The sequence below is a fragment of the Pinus tabuliformis genome, chromosome 9 (assembly GCF_031772625.1).
Source record: "Pinus tabuliformis cultivar Carrire ecotype Pingquan chromosome 9, CPIR1, whole genome shotgun sequence".
In the NCBI taxonomy this organism is placed as follows: domain Eukaryota; kingdom Viridiplantae; phylum Streptophyta; class Pinopsida; order Pinales; family Pinaceae; genus Pinus; species Pinus tabuliformis.
In genome coordinates, this window is record NC_142307.1 from 1,976,208,351 (window position 1) to 1,976,231,414 (window position 23,064).

The following is a 23,064-nucleotide window of genomic DNA, read 5'->3' on the forward strand; positions in this document are numbered from 1 at the left end:
TTCGAGGGTTGCTTTCACCTTTTTGAGGGTTCATTTCACCTTTCCTTATGCACGGCTCGAGCTCCCAATATTCATGCCGTCTCCTCAACTCAACTCAATTCTCTGATACCAATTGTTGGCCCAATCAGTTAATTAACCAAGAACCAAGAATTAAACCAATAATGATTCTCCTTATTACAACAGTTCGGGCATTAATCATTTTATAGGAGGCTCATCTGTTACATAACAGTGGTTTCGTTATAAAACCAACTTGGCAGTAAATACAATTTTACACATATTTACAATTAGTTGTCAAATTCCAACATGAGGCACGTTCATGAATTATGATCAAGAAATAAATAAATTGGTTGGTTGTGTGAAATTCCTTCTTTGACACGTATTAGGAGAATGAAGGTTAGTTGAATAGAAGGTCTGAATTTCATTGTCAAAAACGGTTTTTTCTGTTTTGGAGGAGTGGACCTTTCTGTCTGAATTTGTTAACTGAGAACTTAAAAGCAGGAGGAGTGGACCTTTCTGTCTGAATTTGTTAACTGAGAACTTAAAAGCAGGAGGAGTGGAAGGAGGAAACAGGAGCTCGTAGCATTTATAGTCTTAGTGACAATTCCAAAATGCAAACCATGGGAACACATGTAACTTTTTGTCAACACACATGCACCTAAATCACACAACTAAGAGAGGAGGGAACTAAATGAAGTGTATTGCACGTGTTCCACTAAGATGATTTAAAATATATTAAAATTGTATGATTAAAGAATCATTGGATAACATTTTGAAAATAAATTATCATTTGTTTTTCAGGTTGACAAAATGGATAGAGGTATTAAGCGCAAGAGGAGTAGGGAAGAAGATGAAGACGCAGCAGATTCAGCAACACAAGACATAGAAACTGAACTTGTAGGATTGCCAGCACCACCTCCCATCAAAAAAGGTGGAGAAGAAGTGATTTTCATCCTGGAGAAGGCACATTTGGAGGTTGCCAAAGTTGGCAAGGTTCCTTCTCCCCCCTCCTCTATATTTTACATATAACCTTTGCATCATGTTTTTGTTGTATTGCATTAATACAATGGTCATAAGATTTGAGTGTGAATACGTATGAGAATATAATTTGATGTGGCCAAAATATGAAAGTAGACATCTCATCTCAATCAAAGGTGCAAAATACACATTTTCTAATTTTTTTAAATTTAACATTATACATATCCCATCTAGAATTTTAAAGCAACATTCATTCTTCATTGAAAGCAGCTTGAAACCTTTCTTAAATTTGAAACATAATGTATGGGTATGTGAGAACCTGATTATGTTTTTTTTTGTAAGGTTGATTAGATAACGTGTGTGACTTCACAGAAAGTCTGAGTAATTAGGAAGCACTTATTGATCAAAGTTCATTGAAAAGTTAAAGGGGAACAATAATCACAAATTTCTTTGAAACATTTCCTATTGTGGTTTCTGCGTCCATTCTTTGCTTTGTCTTGTTCTGCGAAATCCTTCATGCCTATGCCATTCAAGTTTCGAGTGTCTTAATCAAAGATCATTTAGATAAAGGGGAACGGTAGTTACAAATTTGTTCGAAATGATTTCTATGTTTTTCTGCACCCATTCTTTACTTTGTGTTGTTTGGTGAAATCTTTCTTGGTTATGCCTTAATCTATTGAAACTGCATTTATTAGTTATATTTATTTAAATGAAAGAGAATATGGGATGAAGGTTTAGGAACTTGGGTGTTGTCTTGAGATGGTAAAGTTGCAGAAAGAATGAGCTCTCAGACTCAAATCTGATGGTATCCTAAACAAAGATCTATTTTGGAGAACTAGACCACTCCATTTAGGTCATCCATCGTCTCATTAATATGTAGACTAAGATACTTGTTCTTGATGGTCTTTTTATTTAGTGCATAATAATCAATGCACATCCTCATAGTGCCATCCTCCTTCACTAGGACAATAGAAGAAGCGAAGTGACTAGAGCTAGGCTGTATATGTCCTGCACCCAACAACTCTTGAATAGTCCTCTCGTTCTCATCCTTGAATTGTTCAAGATGATGTTAGGGATTCTTAACAATTGGCTTGCTGTCTCACAAGCTCAATAACAGGCTAAAAACCATGATCTGGAGGTAGGCCATCTGATAGATCTGAAAACACCACTCTATTCTTGTCCAACAAGCCTTGTATGTCTACATGATGTCCACACTGTCCTATATCAGTAGACCTTTTTGAAATGAAACATTGCACTGCCGACTTAGTGTCCGAGTGTAAAAAATGTCTCTTCATTCTCTTAACTGAAGTAACTCTAGGAGCACATCTAGAGTTAAGCCCCAAAATATCACCCTCCTACCATCTACTGTGAAACTCGATTGCATAGTCTTAAAGTTCATAACAAATGGACTTCTAAAGTGCAACCACTAAACACCCAACACAACATTGGTATCCTTACTTGCAACCACATTTAGTAAGGGTGTAATTACCCAAAGTTATTCTCAACTGTGGAACACGATGAACACAACACAACATTGGGCCACTTGATGTCCGCACCTGAAAACCATCATGCTCCTCAACTTGCAAACCCCGCTTCTTCACATAGGATGAGTCAATGAAATTGTCGGTAGCCCTACTATTAGTCAACACAACAACTCACTATCCTTGGATAACACCCTTTACTCTAAAGGAGTTATACTGAGGAATAATATTGAGGGTTGCAAATGCACCATCTATCTATTCCAAATCATTCGGGTTCTCATCTGTACTTGTCTCTCCATCCATTTGCTCATGTTGCTCATCAATTACCTGTGTCTTTTCTGACTTATCATCACTAAGCTCCGCAAAAACCTCAATCCAGTGGGCCTTGTCTCCACTTCTGCACTTATGTCCAAGTGTCCAAGGCTCACGACAGTCAAAGCAAAGCCTTTTTCGTCTCAACTTAACCCTAGAATCACAAGTTGCACGACCAATTGGCCTAGACATCTCACCCTTAGGTCTATTATACTCTAGCTTCTTGTCCTTCTTCTGTGGCGAACTTTGCGACAAGGGTCTATGTGGAAACTTGCAAGGAAACCTAGCTTGTGATGTGGATAACTCTATATTCCTTGCACACTTAATAGCATCCTGCAAGGTTAGCGAATCAAAAGCTTTGACACAACTCCTTAGAGGTTCTGACAAGCCTTCTATGAACCAAGAAATCAATCTCTTCTCAGACACATCAGAAACCATGATTGACAACCACTAAAACTCTAAAATATATGCATCAAGTGTTCCAACCTATCTCAATTGAGCCAACTTTCTGGAGTGTGCCTTTGAATCCTTGCAGTCAAACCGCATTATCAATGTGGTGAAGAACTGATCATAAGAGACTATTGCACCATGTCCTTGTGTCGCTACACTATGATACCACCACTCATGTGTAGCTCCAGCCTCCTTCAATGTGAAGGGTAGCAAACTTGATGGCTTAAATCTCTTTCATATGATCTAGGGCAAGGTAAATATCCAATTTCTGAATCCAAGCCCTAGCTGTACACTTGGATGATCCATCAAAACTTGGTAAGGATAGACATCCCAACCTCTTCTGCAGCCCATAGTCTAATCCCCTGGTTCCATTGTTTTTGCTTTGGCTTTGTGTGCTTTTTGACCTCCAAGTAGTCTTGAAAAGAGATGGTTGATTGGAAGTCTGCCCCCAAAGCTTGATACTTAGCTAATATTCAAGTGTCTTCATTGTCCTCCATAGGTTCCTCTTGTGTAGGCTCATCCTTTTGTATAAAAGTAGGCATGAAAGGTCTAGATTGTGTTGAACCCGAAGGTTTGCAACTTTGCTGTAAGAATGTTCAATGTTTTCTTCAACCTTGCTACTTTACACTCCCTTCGTATGCACTAGATTTCTTCCATTTGTTGTGTTTTGAGCCATCTGACTCAAATAAAAGTTGTTCATTTGTAGCTATTTTAACATTTCTATGAACATTTATTTTGCCGCCTCCTCACTTGATGGTGATGATTGATCATTTCCAGCCCTTATTTCTTCTTGTTTTTCCTGGTTTTGACCACCCTGTTCACGCGCACAGTTAACTGAAACAGGCTGCCAAGTCATGTAGCTATGATACCACTGTAATATTCCCAAATAAAGATACTTGAAAAATAACAATATTTCCAAAACAAGGGCACAACAAAATCTGAAATTTTATTTGCATATAAAAATCATAAATTAGAAATATGAAGATTACTCGTTGAAAATTTGAAATAAACACAAATCTGAAACTGTCCTCTAAATTTTATCTCCAAATCAACCTCCAAGCTTGATGAATGATTGCAGCCTAGAAAAGATGATGTGCTAGGGTCTCACAAACTGAAGCTATTCCATCAACACACACCCTTTTGACTAGGGGGAGCGCACATGTCTCTCCGAAACGGGGATACTCAGGGTTGTTAGAGCTTATGGTCAAAACTGCAGCACGAATTGAAAACTCACAACATGCAACTGACAGCTACCAAAGCAACCTCCTCCTTTTATCAACTATGGAAGTCGAAGTATCCATGCAAGATTCTCTCTTCAACCCATGCGCGTTAGTGAGATTCAAGCTGATGTGCAGGTGTACCTTGTCTACTTGAGGACGACACAAAGTAAAGTGTTCTATAGTGTTGGAGTTAAGGGAAGGTTTGAAGATGATGCACATTGTTAACTCACTAGTCTTCTTGGAGTTCTCTTTCATGCATTTCAGTTAACTGATGGTGAACTAGGATGAGATAGCCATGCGCATGGCTAAGGGGGTGTGCTTGAGTTCCACTTAAGTAGAAGTGGAGAGAAGAAGCATGCGTTCAGTGTAATGCAGATACTATGGATCTAATTCATGTCAAACTGCTGTGAAGTGGGAGAGAAAAAGGCATGCGCCTAGTTAACTGGACCACACTCTCTGTTATCTCCCCATGCATGCATGCACTGTTGTGAACTCCAAGAAAAGTGCCAAATTATTCCTAAATCAGTGCATGTGTCCCAGTGGTCTTTAGTTCACTCATGCATGCACTCCAAATAACTCCCAGTCACGCTCAATCTTATCTATGCGCATTAATCCACATGCATGCACCCAAACCCAATGTGGTTATGCATTCTTTCCCTTTTGGGTAGACCAAGGAAAGGACAGTGTTATGAATATAATATAGTTTTCATGGTTTGAGTAGGGTACATTACAATGTTTGATAAGCCTTACGGCACGTGTAAAGAGTGTCCAGGGAGTGCCTTGGGAGTGTCCCAGGGAGACCCATGCTTGTCTATAGGGGCAGAGAGTGTCCCAGGGAGAGCCATGCTGTCCACGGGCAGGGAGTGTCCTAGGGAGCCCTGGAGTGTACTCCTGAATTTTGAGTGCATGCTCCTAAGGGCATTCCCTGGATGCTTCTGCTCGGAGTGCGGTTCGGAGGGGGTTGTGGATCCTGGAAGGGCGCTCCTGGTAACACCTCTCTGACACTCCCATGTCACGTTTGTGACTTACTGTATTCTCTAGTCCCATTGACTTGCTGTTTTGGCCAGAGTAGATGGTCCTATTCTATACATCTCCACAAGATCTGTGTGAACACTATACATTTTTTCTGGCTTACAGTGCGCAAAAACTACAAAACCAAATGCAACTAATCTCTTGATTTCATTAACATACAATCGCATAATCCATATTGCTAAGTAAGCCCATTATAATAGGTATTCAACAACCATGTGGTTTGGCCTGCAATTCCATGTCCAGACAATTTTTTGTACATGGCTGATATTGGCTTGCTGGTTAGGTAACTTCTGTAATTCTCTTCATAAACTAACAATTCTGATGTGAAAAAAATTATTGTAATGTGGCAAAAACCACATAATGCTCTTTGTGTTTAATGTTCAGCTTGAAGTCTTTGAAATGGAGCAATGTTGCGATAATTGCAAATGGGATTAAATCGGCAAGGGTCTGAAAAAAGAAAAAATTGTAAAAATCGGCCAAAAAAAACAAGATTTTCGCCGATTTAATCGTTCCAGGAAAAAAATCACGATTTTCGCAACATTGAAATGGAGAGCATAGTGGAACTGGAAATTACAGTGATGTGTTACTGGAGTTATTAGAACTTTCTGTTTGTTTTTTCCAGTGTTCCACGGGGACCTGTCCCCTAGGGTCGGGTGCGCGCACCCCTCGCACCCCACGCACCCGTGACGGGGGGACGTTTGGGGAAACATTTCCCCACGTCCCCCTTTTGGGGAGACGCAAGGGGGGACATTTCCCCAGTGTGGGGGACGCAACTCCCCAAAAGGAGGACGCCTGGGCGTCCCCCCTCAAAATGGGCTATGCGTCCCCCCTTAAATTTGCTTGTAAACAATGATTTATGACAGGGGAAACCTAGTATTTGACCATATTTCCCTACTAATGCTATGCAATTCATGGTAATGTTAAATTCTTAAAGTAAAATGATGAAAATGAAAGATAAAGGAGAATGTCTTTCATTTTCATCCTTTTACTTAAATTTTTAACATTACCAGGAAATGACTTAGGATGTTTGAGAGTGGTTCCGACCTCATTGGATTTCATATGCAGAAAGTAGAATTTTAGATCTCACTCAAAATCCAGCAGACTTAAGAGTTTTTCAGGAATTCAAGATTCGATGGATTGCAATGTTTCCATTGCATTTTGTTATGTACAAGGGTATGGAATTAGTATTTAATCAAGAGCACCAAGCCCTCTGTGTACTTTAGAGTGACTTTTAGACTCATCACTCCATTGTTTTTGAGTTTAGTTATATCAATTTACTATTCCAGTCTTTAGATTTCAGTATCTATTATAGTCTATTTTGCTTAGTACTAATTAGATTCTAGAATGATGAATGATGAATTTTAATTTTAAATCAATTTAGAATTTAGAATGATGAATGATGAATTTAATTTTTAAATCAATGTAGATTCTAGAATGGTGAATAATGAATGATGAATATGTATCAGAGTATTTCATTATTGAATCTCGTGGTCTACGGATGAATCATGTATGTATTAGTAAGGATGATGAGTATGGATCAATGTATTTCATTACTTAATTCAATTATGTATGTATCATTGTATTTATGCTTTGATTATTGAATATGAATTTGAAATATATATCTTAAAAAAAACTATATACCTCGACGTCCCCCCGTACCCCCTAAATTTCCCTAAAGTTTGAGGGTACTCTCACACGTCCCCCTTGTGCGTCTCCCCGCACCCACGTCTCCCCGTCCCATAGTCTTGGTGGAACATTGGTTTTTTCATCACCAATCCTTGATATTTAATGTAGCAAAACCCAAAGAATGCTATTTTGTGTTTCATGTTCAGCTTGAAGACTTTGAAATGGAGAGTCATAGTGGAACTGAAAAATACAGTCATGTGTTTGTGAAGATATTAGAAAATTCTGTTTGGTTTTTTCACCACCAATCCATGAACTGTATCATTATCTTGACATTAGAATGTGTTGGACCTTAATACATCCTATGCACAAAGTTCTTTTTAGCAGTTAATGCTTTTGTCAAAACTTTAGCTTCACTATTTTCCTTTTTGGTCTGGGTACTGCGACAAGAATTAAAGGAACCATGCACAGAGCATCGATGCGTGGTTAATTTGGGTCATGACTTTGATTAACAATGCATCTTGAAGATACCACTGCTTAAAACAACCAGGAGTCAGCCTAGAAAAAATATTATAGGGTTTGAAGATGGAATGGAGTTAGTGATTAACCTGAAGCAAAATACAGCAGAACAGATAATACATCAGCGTATCTTCCATATTTTAGAGGTTATTAACAAGACCATCTAGATGCAGTTGAGCCCATTATTAGCTTTTGGCTATGGTATTGCACTCTTCTTTGATTCACATTCCTGTATCCTTGGATACAAGATTCAAACTAGATATTAAGGAGGATCATTCTGTTAATTTAGGCAACAATGGTATGTTCTATGCTTTAGAGCAATTTTACTTCAATTTATTTATTAGTCCAGTATCAATATTCAGATTAGCAATCACATCAACATGATAGTAAAATGTAGATAGAACATAAACATAAACAATAGAAGACAAGTCAAGACAAGAGGACACAAGATGTGGCACTAACGAGGGATAAACCCCAATGTGGGGAAACCCTTGATCAAATCTTCTTTTAGTCTTCTTCAATAGTTCAGCAGAGAGAGATAGTACAATTTACAAATCTGATAATTTATAATAGCAGCAAAAGAGCCCTAACCAGAAAAGTCAACACTGGTCAACAAGGAAGATTTGACCCAACAAATTGGTCAACTTCAGTCAACTTCAGCCTCCAAACAGCAAGATGAATCAGCCCTCAAAACAGCCCAGTCAAAATCTGGTCAAACAGCCCACCTGTGTTCAGCCCTAGTTGTAGTCAACGTTGGTCAACAGTCAACGTTTAGCCTCGATTTCTGTGCCCAAAAATGCGGCCTGCCCAAACAGAGATAGCCCTCACAAAAACGCAGTCAAAGGAGGTCAACGTATGCTGGTCAACACTTGGTCAAACTGTCCAGAAATTTGGTCTCCTGAAATTTCACTTTTTGGACGTGTGGAGAGAGAGAGGGTCAAAAATCTGTACCCAATCAATGAGAGAGAGAGAGAGAGAAGTGTGAAGACAAGTGTGTCGAAATGAGGCCAAGTCACCTTCTATTTATATGCAATGTTGAGGATGAATAGACATCACTGTTGGGCTTCTGAGTCTACATAAGTTTGTTGGCCGACCTTGACAATTTGACCATAGTCAAAATAAATTCATAACTTCATTTGTACATGTCAGAATTGGATGATCTTTAGATCAATCCTACACCTCTCGGAGAGAGGAATCCAAGAAAAATATCAGCTGTCATAAATAAGATGACCCATGTGGAGTTTAGCCCTTGTTGCCAATTTTAACACTTCCTCTCAACTAGGGAGAACTCCATTCTGCTAATCCATCTGACAATTTGTATTATCTCTGCCATCAATGTACTGCTTTGCACTGCTGAACTATGAAGGAACACCTTCTGATTTGAGGAGATTGACCCTGACTTCTTCTCCTCTATCCTCAAACAGACACTCCCATCGGAGTCCCAGTTCGCCTCTCTCAGCTCCACCAAGGACAAATACCAGTGCCTCTCATATACAATCTGGGAAGCTGCGCTCCAATCCTTCCCCCATTTTACCCGCACTACCACCACCTCTCGTAAACTGGGAAATTGCCCCATGAATAAATGGTATGACCAAGAATGCAAGTCTATGCATCAGGACCTCCAACACGCATTCCGAAAGTCCTTACCAACATACCCAGACCTCTGTTTAGCCTACCGTCGCCTCCTTCGCCGCAAGAAGTGCCTTTTCATTGCCTATAGGAGACAGGTTCTTTCTACTCTCCTCCTTCGCTCCCCAAAAGATTTTTGGGGGACCATCCTTTCCCGACGCTCACCTACCCCAGTCGACCTAGATCCTGCCTTAGTGTTTTCTCACACCTCCCAGCTGTATGACATTCCTGGGTAGCCTCTGATTCAGGTTACTTCCCCCCCCACCTCTTGCCACCTTTTTTCCGACAAAGATATCAGAGAGGCAATATGGACAATGAATAGCAACAGGGCAGCAGACGAAGAAGGCTTCTAGGCATAATTCTTTAAGTATGGACTTCGCCCCCTAGTAGGATATTTGGTGGACCTTTTCAACTAGGTGGTTTGGGATGGATTTCCGGATGGTTGGTCACACCACATTATCTACCCAATCCACAAGTCAGGGCCTACTTCCGACCCCAACAACTATAGGACAATCATGGTTGGGCACACATTCTCCAAGCTATATGCTACAACACTCCACATGACACTCTCCCATTTCCTTGAGCAGAGACAACTCAGGGCCAAGGGCCAAGCAGGATTCCGCCCAGACCACCAGACGATCGACCACATCCTTACTCTTCGTGTGGTGATCGAGGAAGCTAGGCATCGATCCTCTAAAGTGTATTGCTGCTTTGTAGACTTCTGGAAGGCCTTTGACTCAGTCTTGAGGGAAGATCTTTTCCAGAGGCTAAGAGAGATTGGCATTTCCTCAACTCTCCTAACAACTATCATGCGCCTCTATGAGGTCGTCCTTGGCCGTCTCCGCACAATCGATGGAATGTTGGATTTCATCCGAAGCACCATTGGAGTCAAGCAAGGATGCCCCCTTTCTCCTACTTTATTCGGGATCTATATCGATGAGCTTGAGTCCTTCCTCCGGGAGCATATCCAGGATACAGATGGGTGTCTTCTTCACTAGGTCCTGATTTCCATCCTCCTCTTTGTAGACGATATTGCCCTTATTGTCTCCTCCCAAGAAGGCCTTCAGAGATAGCTGGATGCTCTCGCAGCTTTTTGTGACCGGAGGCATCTAACTGTGAACTTGGGTAAAACCAAAGTGATTATCTTCAATGGAGTCAAGAAAACCTCGGACTTCCACTTCCTATTTAAAGGAGAAGAGATCGAGATTGTCAGCACCTATACATATTTGGGAGTTCAGTTTTCAGGGCCTCGCTTCAGCGTGCGGCCAACCCTTCAGCCTCGGATCAACAAAGGGTATGGCTCCCTAGCCCTTCTGGAGAGGCAGTGTTTCTGACACCATTTCGAGGACATCTCGTCCAAAATGAGCATCATGGACACTTTGATTCTCCCCACAGTGCTTTACGGCTCAGAGATTTGGGGTCCTTCTCTCCTAGAGTCAGATTGGGCTTTAGCGGAGCGGGTCCAGACCCTCCTTTTGCGTCGTTTCATTAGGTGCAAGCAGACAATTCCTCAGCACATCATTCTAGCAGAGTTTGGGGCTCAACCTTTCCGCCTAGAGGTGATATTCAGGGTAGTGTCACTCTTGCACAGGTTCCGAGGCCTGGCAGACACGAGGAAGGGTCGTGATAGATACTCATATTTAGCATATTGCTCCTCGGAGAACATCTCTCGTATGCAGACAGGCCAATCCAAATGTTGGTACACCGACGTGACAGAGCTTCTGGAGGCTTCAGGAATCCAGATTGACCATCCCCCTCCTTTTTAGTGCTCTCTGAATGCTCCAGGCCACCTCCTTCCCAATCAACTAGAGCTGAATAAAATCATTAAGGAGGATATTTACAGACGATACATTCAGACCACATGGACCAATCCTCCCAATGGGTTGCGTCCAAAAATGGCCTTCTACGCGGAGCATTGCCTGGAGATCAGGGATGGGCTCATCATCAGACCCCAGTACACGTTCCAGCATTGGATGCATGCCCTTAGAATCCCCCTCGGGCAGCTCAGAGTTGGGTCTCACAGACTCCGGGTGGAGACAGATCACCACATCGATAGGGCAGATAGGATTTGCCAGCTCTGTCACTTACAGGAGATAGAGACAGAGACACACTTGATCTTCGGATGCCCTGCTTGCTACGAGATTCGAGGTCGTTTCCATTGTCTCTTCAGGTCTTCTCAGACTTTGATCAGCGTCCTCAGATATGTTGATCAGAGATGCCTTGCACTTTATCTCAAGGAGGCCTTCAGATTTCGGGCCCGTTTTCTTTAGCCCCCCACCAGATTGGACACCACGCAGAAGATCACGGACTTCTTTATGGCGCTACCATCAGCGCGGGGCACCAAAAGAACCATTGACCGACCCACAAACACTGAGACTAGATCAGTGCGGTCCTGGGGGGGCCAACCCACTAGACTGCACTAGTGCTCTAGGATTGGATCCACCCCTGGGAGGCGCCTTAGAACCTCCAGGCGACAGCAGCGACAGCCCAGTATGCCCACAGGACAGCAGAGTTTGACAAGGTTCTCTCAGTTTTCTTCTCTCGACCTCAATGTTAGGAGTAGGAATTGGGTAGGAGACTCCTTCCCCTTTTCTTCTTCTTCTCCTTCTTTGTTTCATCGCAGTGCTTTGTTTCAAAGCCGAGAGCTTCTAGCTTCTACATTTACATTTACTTAGATTATAGATGTATTTCTGCTTTTCAAGAAATGTTAAAGGGGACCATTTGGTCCACCGGCTTGGCATGATGTAATCATTGTAACTGACAGTCCCGTTGATCTATTATGGTCATTTGTTGGACATTAATAAAATTATCTTATCTTATCTTATATGCTGACCCGAAGTTAGTCCCAATCAAAGGAGAGTGTGTCATACCACTCTTACTTGAACCGAAGTCAGTTCCAATCAAAAGAGTGTCTCATACCACTCTTACTGACCCAAAGTCAGATCCAATCAAAGGAGAGTGTCTCATACCACTCTTACTGACCCGAAGTCAGTTCCAATTGATCCCAGATCAATATCAGTCATCCTAGCATGGGAGTACGGTGGTACACGATGCGTCCATCAGTAGTACTATGGTCCCTATTCTCATTTCCCTACTCATTGGCCAGATGAGAGGTACTTCCCATGAGTCCTAGACTGCATGGGTAGGATGTCTCAGCGGGAGAAGGATGAACCACTCATCCTACCTACATGTCGCCAAGGGGTATCACAGGGGAAGGCTGAACCACTCACCCTGTACACAACAAACCACTAGGGGAAGACTGAACCACTCACCCTATGGTTGCTCATCGCTCCAAGAAGTACCCCAAGCCCCCCGGAGCTCCCAGAGCCCATTGTCCATCTCATACAGGACCCTCATAAGAGGGTTTGTACACGATTCCAAGTCGTTCTCGGAAGGCCAAGAACATGACCTTCCCCAAGGGCTTTGTCAGAATATTGGTGACCTGCTCATCAGTCCCAATGTGATGGAGACTTATTACTCCTTATGTACCATATCCCAGATAAAGTGGTACTTGATATCTATGTGCTTGGAGCGATCATGAAACACGAGATTCTCTGATAATCAAAATCCACTTTGGTTGTCGTAGAGGATGACGGTGGTATCCAGCAAATGTCCAAACAGCTCACTGAAGAGCTTTCTCAACCAGACAACTCCGCAGGAGGCCATACTAGCAGCTATGTATTCGGCCTCGGCTGTGCTCAAGGCAACCAATTTCTGCTTCGTGCTCATCCAGGATATCTTAGTCCATGAGTGATTGTGCCCTGAAGATATCTCAGAAGATTCTTGGCACCAATCCAATGTATATGATGAGGCTCAACCATATATTAGCTTAATGTGTTAAATGCAAAACATATGTGCGGACAGGAGTTCACCAAGAACATCAGTGCTCCTATGAGTTGACGGTACTCAAAAGCATTTCCCAATTCAGGTCCAGCAACACTACCACATAACTTCTTAAAATTAAGTTCCATCGGAGTAGTCACAGGCTTGCAGTCCACCATGCCAAATCTTTCCAATATCTTCACAACATATTTTCCTTGAGAGAGGAAAATTTCACCTGCCTTTTGCCAGACCTCCAACCATAGGAAATAGTGCATCAGTCCTAGGCCCTTCATCTCAAATTCAGAAGCCAACTCCCTCTTACATTTGTATCGATTTTTGTGCCCATAAATGCGGCCTGCCCAAACAGAGATAGCCCTCACAAAAACGCAGTCAAAGGAGGTCAACGCATGCTGGTCAACACTTGGTCAAACTGTCTAGGAATTCGGGCTCCTGAAATTTCGCTCTCCTGAAAACGTGTGGAGAGAGAGAGGCTAAAAAATCCATACCCAATCAATGTGAGAGAGAGAAGTGTGAAGATGAGTGTGTCCAAATGAGGCTAAGTCACCTTCTATTTATATGCAACTTTGAAGATGAATAGACGTGAATGTTGGGCTTCTGAGCCTACATAAGTTTGTTCGCTGACCTTGACAATTTGACCATAATCAAAATAAATTCATAACTTCATTTGTACATGTCAGAATCGGATGATCTTTAGATCAATCCTACATCTCTCGGAGAGAGGAATCCAAGAAAAATATCAGCTGTCATAATTAAGATGACCCATGTGGAGTTTGACCCTAGTTGCCAATTTTAACACATTCTAACACGAGAAGCATGTTAAAGCTGAAAAGACTTGCCTAAACACGTCAACCTTTCCTTTGCTGGCATGGATTAAAGTGCCAAATGGTTATGGTGAGATTCAAGATTACCGCGAAAGAAGGTTTGCAAAAGATTTTTCATTTTCCTGGAAAACATGAACCAGTCCCTGGCTTTAGCTTATGTCAGATATCTTGCTTATAGCTTTTGCTACCATACTGTTTCCCTGGTTTTCTGAATTAAAGAGTCATTCTGCCTCCTGATTGCATCTTGTAATGGAAGAAGATGTTGGACACAGATTGTCATTGATGTCAATATGGCAATATTCAAGAGGAGGAGACTGAGCATATCGGAGCCAAGAGGAGCAGACCATATCGGAGGAGCCACATATATCAGAGCAAGAGGAGCCATATCGGAGGAGTGCCAGAGCAAGAGGAGCCATCGGAGGAGCTACCGGAGCATATCGGAGCAAGAGGAGCCATTGGAGCAAGAGGAGCCATCGGAGGAGCAAATGAAGCAAACAGTGCCATATATGCCTCAGATAACATTATCGGGAGCTGTTCGGGCGATCAAAACCCATATATGCCTTCATTAATACTATCGGGAGTTGTTCGGGCAATGGAAACCCACATATGCATGTATTAATGCTATCGGGAGTGTTTGAGCGCCCAAAATCTACATATATGCATTTATAATAATCAAAGGTCTTTTGCGCAAACAACACAAGTTAAATGTGTTTTGGCACATATGGACCCGATGGCATATATATATATATATATTTCGCCAAATCGGCGATCGAGGAATGGAGAATGGAGGATGCGATATGCGATATGCGATTTAGCGCTGACCGTCCAATCTGAAAGAATAATGAACGACGGAGATCTAATTGGTAATCGGCATATCGGAGTGATCGCGTCGGAAGGATCGGGGGAAGCGATATGTGACATCGCCGAAATCATCCGGAGCCGAAATCATATTAGAGAGCAGTCTAAAGGGAGATCGGGTCCGCTAAACCTTCGCATTACAAATCCGCCGAAGTGAACCTGCCGATATCCCAGACCCGAATTCAATATAGAGACGGGAGTATAAGAAGGCGTCGGGTCCGCGTTCCGTCGGAGGATCGGGACTATTGTTTACAGCAAGTGCCGATATACATCGGACCCGAAACCAGTATAGAAGGGAGTCTAAAAGAGCATCGGGTCCGCTCCTCATCGGAGGTTAGGCCTTAAGAGTTTTGTTATGGTTGCGAAATCTGGACCCGCTGAATTTATGAAAGCAGCCATATAATCCTTGAGATCCGCGTACATTGAGTTAAGCGGTTTTTATGCTAGTTCTGTGTATTGATATTATATGGTTGCATATGGCCATGAGGGGTTTTATGGTAATTCCATATATGTCTATAAGTGTGGCGGGTTGATTAGAGCGCTTGGTGATGGTTGATTAAAGGCTCGGTTGGTGGCTTCAGATGGTTGATTATAAAGCACCGATAAAGGGTGGCTTCGATTCCTAGTAAGTCCATGGTTATAAAAGGCTTTCGGCCTAAAGAACGCTTCCGATAAAGCCTGTAAGACAGAAGAAGCAAAGGAATGGAAGCCGAAGTGTCAAGCGATCAAGTGAGGAGGAAGCCAAAGAGTCAGCATGTAAGAGGAAACGAATGGACAGGGGGATGGAGCATATAAAAGCAGCAAAAACAGAGAACTGAAGGAGTTGTTCGTGAACGGTATAACCTGAGCATGAGATAGTGAAAGCAACAGAAGAAAAGGGGGCAGCAGAAGCAGTGGAAGCTGAAAAGAGCGCAACAGCACACTAGTGTATACCAAAGAGGTTGGAGCCCCAGAATTGAACAGGATTGAAGTCCTTGGGAGTTGGTGCTCCTAAGTCCAAGATTGGTGTCTTGGCAAAATAGAGTTGGTGCTCAGGAGGTTGGAGCCTCACCAAAGTCCAAGTTGGAGCTTGGCAACCAATTGTGACAATCTATTTATTGTATTTATTTCACTGCACAGTTATATTAATAAAAGCATTTATTCCTGCTGTTCATTTTGTGTTCTGAACATATATATTTTAACTAGTAAAACAATAGTGAGAAAAAGAAATATTGATTCACCCCCCTCTCAGTATTTCCAACAATTGGTATCAGAGCCGGCTTCTTCATTCTAGCCTAACAGCTTGAAGAAGGATCAGCAACCATGATGAGAAATCATGAAGCATCAGGAAAACCTCCTCTGTTTGATGGCACTAACTTTGGGTTTTGGAAGAAAAGAATGACTTACTATTTAATGTCCCTTGGACCTGAAGTCTGGCATTTTTGTCAAACTGAATACCGAGCGACTTCCACTCTTCCAACAGACCAAGACGAGAGGAAAGCCTACATTGCAAATGCAAAAGCCATGAACTCTATCACCAGTGGAATCACTGATTCCGAGTTTACAAAAATCATGCACTGTAACTCTGCCAGAGAAATGTGGGAGAAGCTAGTTAGCTTGTACGATGGAGACTCAAAAGTCAAAAAGGCAAAGCTTCCAACTCACAGAAGACAATTTGAAAGTTTGAAGATGGAAGAGGAAGAAGATATTGCAGCATACCTCCTCCGAGTAGCTGAAGTGGTAAATTCCCTGAAAGGATTGGACGAAAAGGTTGAAGAAAGTACTATTGTACAAAAGGTATTAAGGTCCCTTCCAGACAGATTTGACTCCAAAATAAGTGCTATAGAAGAATCAAAGGATCTTGACACCTTCAAAATGGATGAACTCCATGGAATTCTCACTGCCTATGAAATGAGGAAAGGTGGACCTAGCTCCAAAGATGCAGCATTCAAGGCCTCAAAGTCAAAGAAAGGGAAAGAAAGGAATGACTGTAGTGATGAGTCAGATGTGGAATCCGAATTGGCTCAATATGTACGAAAGATGAAGAGAGGATCTAAGCTTAAAGGCAAGTATCCTCTTATCTGTTTTAAATGTGGTAAAATAGGTCATTATGCAGCAAAATGTCCTCATAAACAATACAGTGATGATGAAAGAAATTCTAAAAGAATGACATACAAAAAGAAAGGGTTCAATAAGAAAAACCTTCTCTCCAAGCAAGGTGAGTCTGATGAGGATGAGTTTATGGTCATCAAAAAGAAATCAGATGAGGAAAGCGATCATGATGAAACCCAAGAAGCATTATTCATGGCACTCACAGATGATGATGACTCGGGGCCAGAAGGAAATGTGGATGAACTGTTAATAAGTGCCATTGAAGAGAACGAGAAACTGCGGAACAAAATTATCTCTCTCAAAGTGGAAAACGAGGAAATAAGAAGGAGAGAAGATCTCTTGGAAACAAAGCTTAAGGAAAAAGAAGAGACTTGTGAAGAACGTGAGGCCGAAGTAGTATCTCTGAGAAAGGAGTTGGAGCAAATTAAAAAGGGTTGTAAAAGCTCTCAAATACTTGATACTATTCTGAAAAATAAAAAACCTCAACATGATAAGTCTGGAATAGGTTTCAAGGGAGAATCCTCAAGCACTAAGAATAGTGCGAAAAGCTATGCCGATGCACTTTCCTGCAACCCAAAAGATGAAAAAGTATCTTATCAAAAGTGCATCCCAGATTCCAAGAATAAAGAAAGAGTTACTCCAAAGAAGAATGTGGAGTCGAATCATGGACACTACAGCAAATACAAATCTGTACCCCACCAAGGGCCCATCAAAAATCCAAAGGACGAGGGAGGAGTAATTCTCAGAAAGGAAAGCGAATTAAATCGTGGTTACTTCAAAACCATATTTCTTGGACACTGTTTTCACTGTAAAAACTTCGGTCACCAAGCTAGACACTGTATGGCTCGCAGAAGTGAGAAGTCAACGCAAAAGGACCGAGTAATCAACTCATATGCTCCCAAAAGACAGGAACAAATCAAAACCTTGAATTCATTCGATCCCTTGACTAAATTTGATCTGACTTGCTCTTTTTGCTACAATAATGGACACTATGAACAAAACTGCCCACTCAAAGGAAGAAAGACGAGCAACAAGATCTCTACAATGGACAAATGCGGCCTGGCTCTATTTGCGCAAAATAATGGAAACCAGTGGTTTGTGGATAGTGGGTGCTCCAGACACATGACAGGAGACAGAAGGAAATTTATCTCACTGAGCAAAAAGGAAGGGAATGTGTCCTTTGGAAGCGGAACTGGCAAAATTGCAGGAAGAGGAACAGTTACTCTGATCAATGGAAAAGGAAAAGCTCAAGATGCTCTGCTGGTTGACGGACTCAAACACAACCTTCTGAGCGTCAGCCAAATTTGTGATCAAGGACATAAGGTTGTTTTCAGCACCAAAGATTGTGAAATAAGGAACTCTGCCTCAGGGAAACTTGTGGCAAAAGGAGTGAGAACACCAGACAATATTTACGTTCTGAACAAAATTCAGGAAAACAAATGCTACTTGAGTCAGGCAGATGAGAGTTGGTTGTGGCACAAGAGACTTGAACATACCAGCTTCGAAAATTTGGTCAATATCAGCAAGATCAAAGCTGTACAAGACATCCACAAGGTTGTCCAAACCAAAGCAAGCAGTGTGTGGTCCATGTCAACATGGAAAACAGACCAGAACCAGCCACAAGACAAAGGAACACTGTACATCAAAGCCCTTGGAGATCATCCATGCTGATGTGTGTGGGCCAACTAGAAATCAAGCACTCCAAGGAGAAAGGTACTTTGTGTTATTTGTTGATGATTATACTAGAATGATGTGGATATATTTCATAAAGTATAAATCTGAAACCTTTGAGTGTTTTAAGAATTTAAAAGCCCTTATAGAAAACGAAAAAGATTCAAAAATTAAGTGTCTCAGAACAGACAGAGGAGGAGAATTCACATCAAACGAGTTCAGTGAGTTCTGCAATATTCATGGAATTAAAAGGGAATTCTCGGCTGCCAGAACACCTCAGCAAAATGGGGTAGTTGAAAGACGAAACCGAACTGTCCAAGAAATGGCAAGAACCATGCTGTTAGCAGCTGACCTACAACCTAAATTCTGGAGGGAAGCAGTAGGGACAACTGTCTATACATTGAATCGGACTCAATTAAGACCAAATTGTGACAAAACTCCTTATGAGCTATGGAAAGGAAGACCTGCTTCGGTGAAGTACTTCAGGATATTTGGAAGCAAGTGCTTCATAAAAATAAATGATGGCTCACCTGGAAAATTTGATTCTCGGGTTGATGAGGGGATATTTCTTGGATACTCTCCACGGAGCAAAGCTTACAAGTGCTACAATTATCGACTGAAGAAAATAGTGGAAAGCATTGATGTAAAGGTTGATGAAGATCTTCCAGAAAAGGAAACTGAAGAACAAGAAGATGACTTCCTCATTGAAGAAGAAGAATCTAAAGAAGAAGAGATAGATGATGAAGAAGAAAAAGAGGAAAGAGAACCGTCTCATACTCCTTCAAAGATGAAGTATGTAGAAAGATACCATCCAGAAGAACAGATCATTGGCGATAAAGATGAAGGTGTGCAGACCAGAAGAAGGATAACAACCTCACCCAAGAGAAAAGCCATTGCCCTCCTATCTATGATAGAACCAGAAACATTCACAGAAGCAAGTAAGGATCCTCATTGGGTAAAAGCAATGGAAGAAGAAATGCCCCAAATTGAGAAGAACAAGACATGGGAGCTGGTACCTCGTTCGAAGGACAAAAACATAATAGGAACCAAATGGGTGTTCAAAAATAAAATGAATGAGGAAGGACAGGTTATCAGAAACAAGGCAAGACTTGTTTGCAAAGGCTATTCGCAAATTGAAGGAGTTGACTTTGAAGAGACGTTTGCACCAGTGGCCCGTATGGAAGCTATCAGGATGTTTTTAGCATTTGCTTGCTCGAAATGATTCAAAATCTATCAAATGGACGTGAAATCAGCATTTCTAAATGGGGAACTCAAGGAGGAAGTCTACATGGAGCAGCCAGAAGGTTTTGATCTGACAACAGGAAAGGACCTAGTCTGTAAGTTGAAAAAGGCTTTGTATGGGCTGAAACAAGCTCCTAGAGCTTGGTATGCAAGACTGGATAACCATCTCCAACAACAAGGCTTCAAAAAGGGAGTGGCTGGAAGAAATCTATACATAAAGACATATCAAGGTAAGTTACTAGTTGCTCTTGTTTATGTCGATGATCTGATTTTTGCTAGTAATAATGATGAAATGAGCCATGAATTTTCTCAAAGCATGGCAAAAGAATTTGAGATGTCAATGATAGGTGAACTGTCCCACTTCCTTGGACTTCAAGTATCTCAAACCAGAGCAGGATTGTGTATATCTCAAGCCAAATATCTAAAAGACATGCTCAAAAAATATGGAATGGAGGACTGTGCACCCATGAGCACTCCCATGACCACAAACTGCAAACTGAGCAAAGATGATGACTCCCCTCTAGTAGATGCAACTCATTACAGGTCAATGATTGGAGCCCTTCTATACTTAACAGCTACACGACCAGACATAATGCAAGCAGTAGGAATGGTGGGAAGATTTCAATCGGCTCCCAAACAATCCCATTTATTAGCTGTAAAAAGAATCCTCAGATATCTGAAGGGAACTTCTGATTTCGGTCTTTGGTACCCAAGGAACTCAACACTGACTGTAACTGCATACACCGATGCTGATTGGGCTGGAAATATAGATGATCGGAAAAGTACTAGTGGAAATGCATTCTTCCTAGGAGACTGTTTGGTATCCTGGCTCAGCAAAAAACAGTCATCCATATCATTATCCACAACTGAAGCCGAGTATATTGCTGCAGCAGACTGTTGTACTCATATACTATGGATGAAGGAAGCGCTAAAGGATGTCAACATATGTACAGATCAACCAATTACTGTTTATTGTGACAACACTAGTGCTATCAGTCTCAGTAAAAATCCAGTGATGCACTCAAGAACCAAACATATACCAATCAAGTATCATTTCCTTCGTGAGTAAGTAGCTGAACAAAACATCGCTCTGGAATATATATATTATAAAGTACTAAGGAGCAGATAGCTGATATTTTCACTAAACCTCTTCCTCGGGAAGCATTCGAACACCTGTGACAAAAGATGGGGGTTATTTCTTTATCATCGCTCAAGTTTATTCATAAAGATGTAGCAGGACAGGGGGAGCAACTTGACAGGGGGAGTTCGTATGCATTCCTTTGCCATTGATGTCAAAGGGGGAGAAAGCAGAAGAATATTGCCATCAATAACAAAGGGGGAGATTGTTGGACACAGATTGTCATTGATGTCAATATGGCAATATTCAAGAGGAGGAGACAGAGCATATCGGAGCCAAGAGGAGCAGACCATAACGGAGGAGCCACATATATCAGAGCAAGAGGAGCCATATCGGAGGAGTGCCAGAGCAAGAGGAGCCATCGAAGGAGCTATCGGAGCATATCAGAGCAAGAGGAGCCATCGGAGCAAGAGGAGCCATCGGAGGAGCAAATGAAGCAAACAGAGCCATATATGCCTCAGATAACATTATCGGGAGCTGTTCGGGCGATCAAAACCCATATATGCCTTCATTAATACTATCGGGAGTTGTTCGGGCAATGGAAACCCACATCTGCATGTATTAATGCTATCGGGAGTGTTTGAGCGCCCAAAATCTACATATATGCATTTATAATAATCAAAGGCCTTTTCCTTTTTGGCGGAAACAACACAAGTTAAATGTGTTTCGGCACATATGGACCCGATGGCATATATATATATATATATATATCTATATATATTTCGCCAAATCGGCGATCGGGGAATGCAGAATGGAGGATGCGATATGCGATGGACGCGATATGCGATTTAGCGCTGACCGTCCGATCTGAAAGAATAATGAACGACGGAGATCTAATCGGCAATCGGCATATCGGAGTGATCGCATTGGAAGGATCGGGGGAAGCGATATGTGACATCGCCGAAATCATCCGGAGCCGAAATCATATTAGAGAGCAGCCTAAAGGGAGATCGGGTCCGCTAAACCTTTGCGTTACAAATCCGCTGAAGCGAACCTGCCGATATCCCGGACCCGAATTCAATATAGAGACGAGAGTATAAGAAGGCGTCGGGTCCGCGTTCCGTCGGAGGATCGGGACTATTGTTTACAGCAAGTGCCGATATACATCGGACCCGAAACCAGTATAGAAGGGAGTCTAAAAGAGCATCGGGTCCGCTCCTCATCGGAGGTCAGGCCTTAAGAGTTTTGTTATGATTGCGAAATCCGGACCCGCCGAATTTATGAAAGCAGCCATATAATCCTTGAGATCCGCGTACATTGAGTTAAGTGGTGTATTGATATTATATGGTTGCATATGGCCATGAGGGGTTTTATGGTAATTCCATATATGTCTATAAGTGTGGCGGGTTGATTAAAGCGCTTGGTGATGGTTGATTAAAGGCTCGGTTGGTGGCTTCCGATGGTTGATTATAAAGCACCGATAAAGGGTGGCTTCGATTCCTAGTAAGTCCATGGTTAGAAAAGGCTTTCGGCCTAAAGAACGCTTCCGATAAAGCCTGTAAGACAGAAGAAGCAAAGGAATGGAAGCCGAAGTGTCAAGCGATCAAGTGAGGAGGAAGCCAAAGAGTCAGCATGTAAGAGGAAACGAATGGACAGGGGGATGGAGCATATAAAAGCAGCAAAAACAGAGAACTGAAGGAGTTGTTCGTGAACGGTATAACCTGAGCATGAGATAGTGAAAGCAACAGAAGAAAAGGGGGCAGCAGAAGCAGTGGAAGCTGAAAAGAGCGCAGCAGCACACCAGTGTATACCAAAGAGGTTGGAGCCCCAGAATTGAACAGGATTGAAGTCCTTGGGAGTTGGTGCTCCTAAGTCCAAGATTGGTGTCTTGGCAAAATAGAGTTGGTGCTCAGGAGGTTGGAGCCTCACCAAAGTCCAAGTTGGAGCTTGGCAACCAATTGTGACAATCTATTTATTGTATTTATTTTACTGCACAGTTATATTAATAAAAGCATTTATTCCTGCTGTTCATTTTGTGTTCTGAACATATATATTTTAACTAGTAAAACAATAGTGAGAAAAAGAAATACTGATTCACCCCCCTCTCAGTATTTCCAACAGAAGAGTTGTTAATTTCTTTGAAAAATGTGGGAGAATGAAGAATAACCTTTCCTCTACAGATAAAAGAATATTTGTTTTGTTATAAATTGTACATAAAA

At 41.9% G+C, this 23,064-nt stretch overlaps 1 protein-coding gene across 2 annotated transcripts in view; it reads left to right on the plus strand.

Moving 5' to 3' along the window:
• LOC149156931 (nucleolar essential protein-like protein) overlaps positions 1 to 23,064 on the plus strand; it is a 74,420-nt gene that overhangs the window by 11,932 nt on the left and 39,424 nt on the right. For both annotated transcript variants that reach the window (XM_089438834.1, XM_089438833.1), the window contains exon 2: positions 799 to 990. In XM_089438834.1, coding sequence (XP_089294960.1) covers positions 808 to 990 — 183 coding nt within the window. In that variant the 5' untranslated portion in view covers positions 799 to 807. The remainder of the gene's footprint in view (positions 1 to 798; positions 991 to 23,064) is intronic.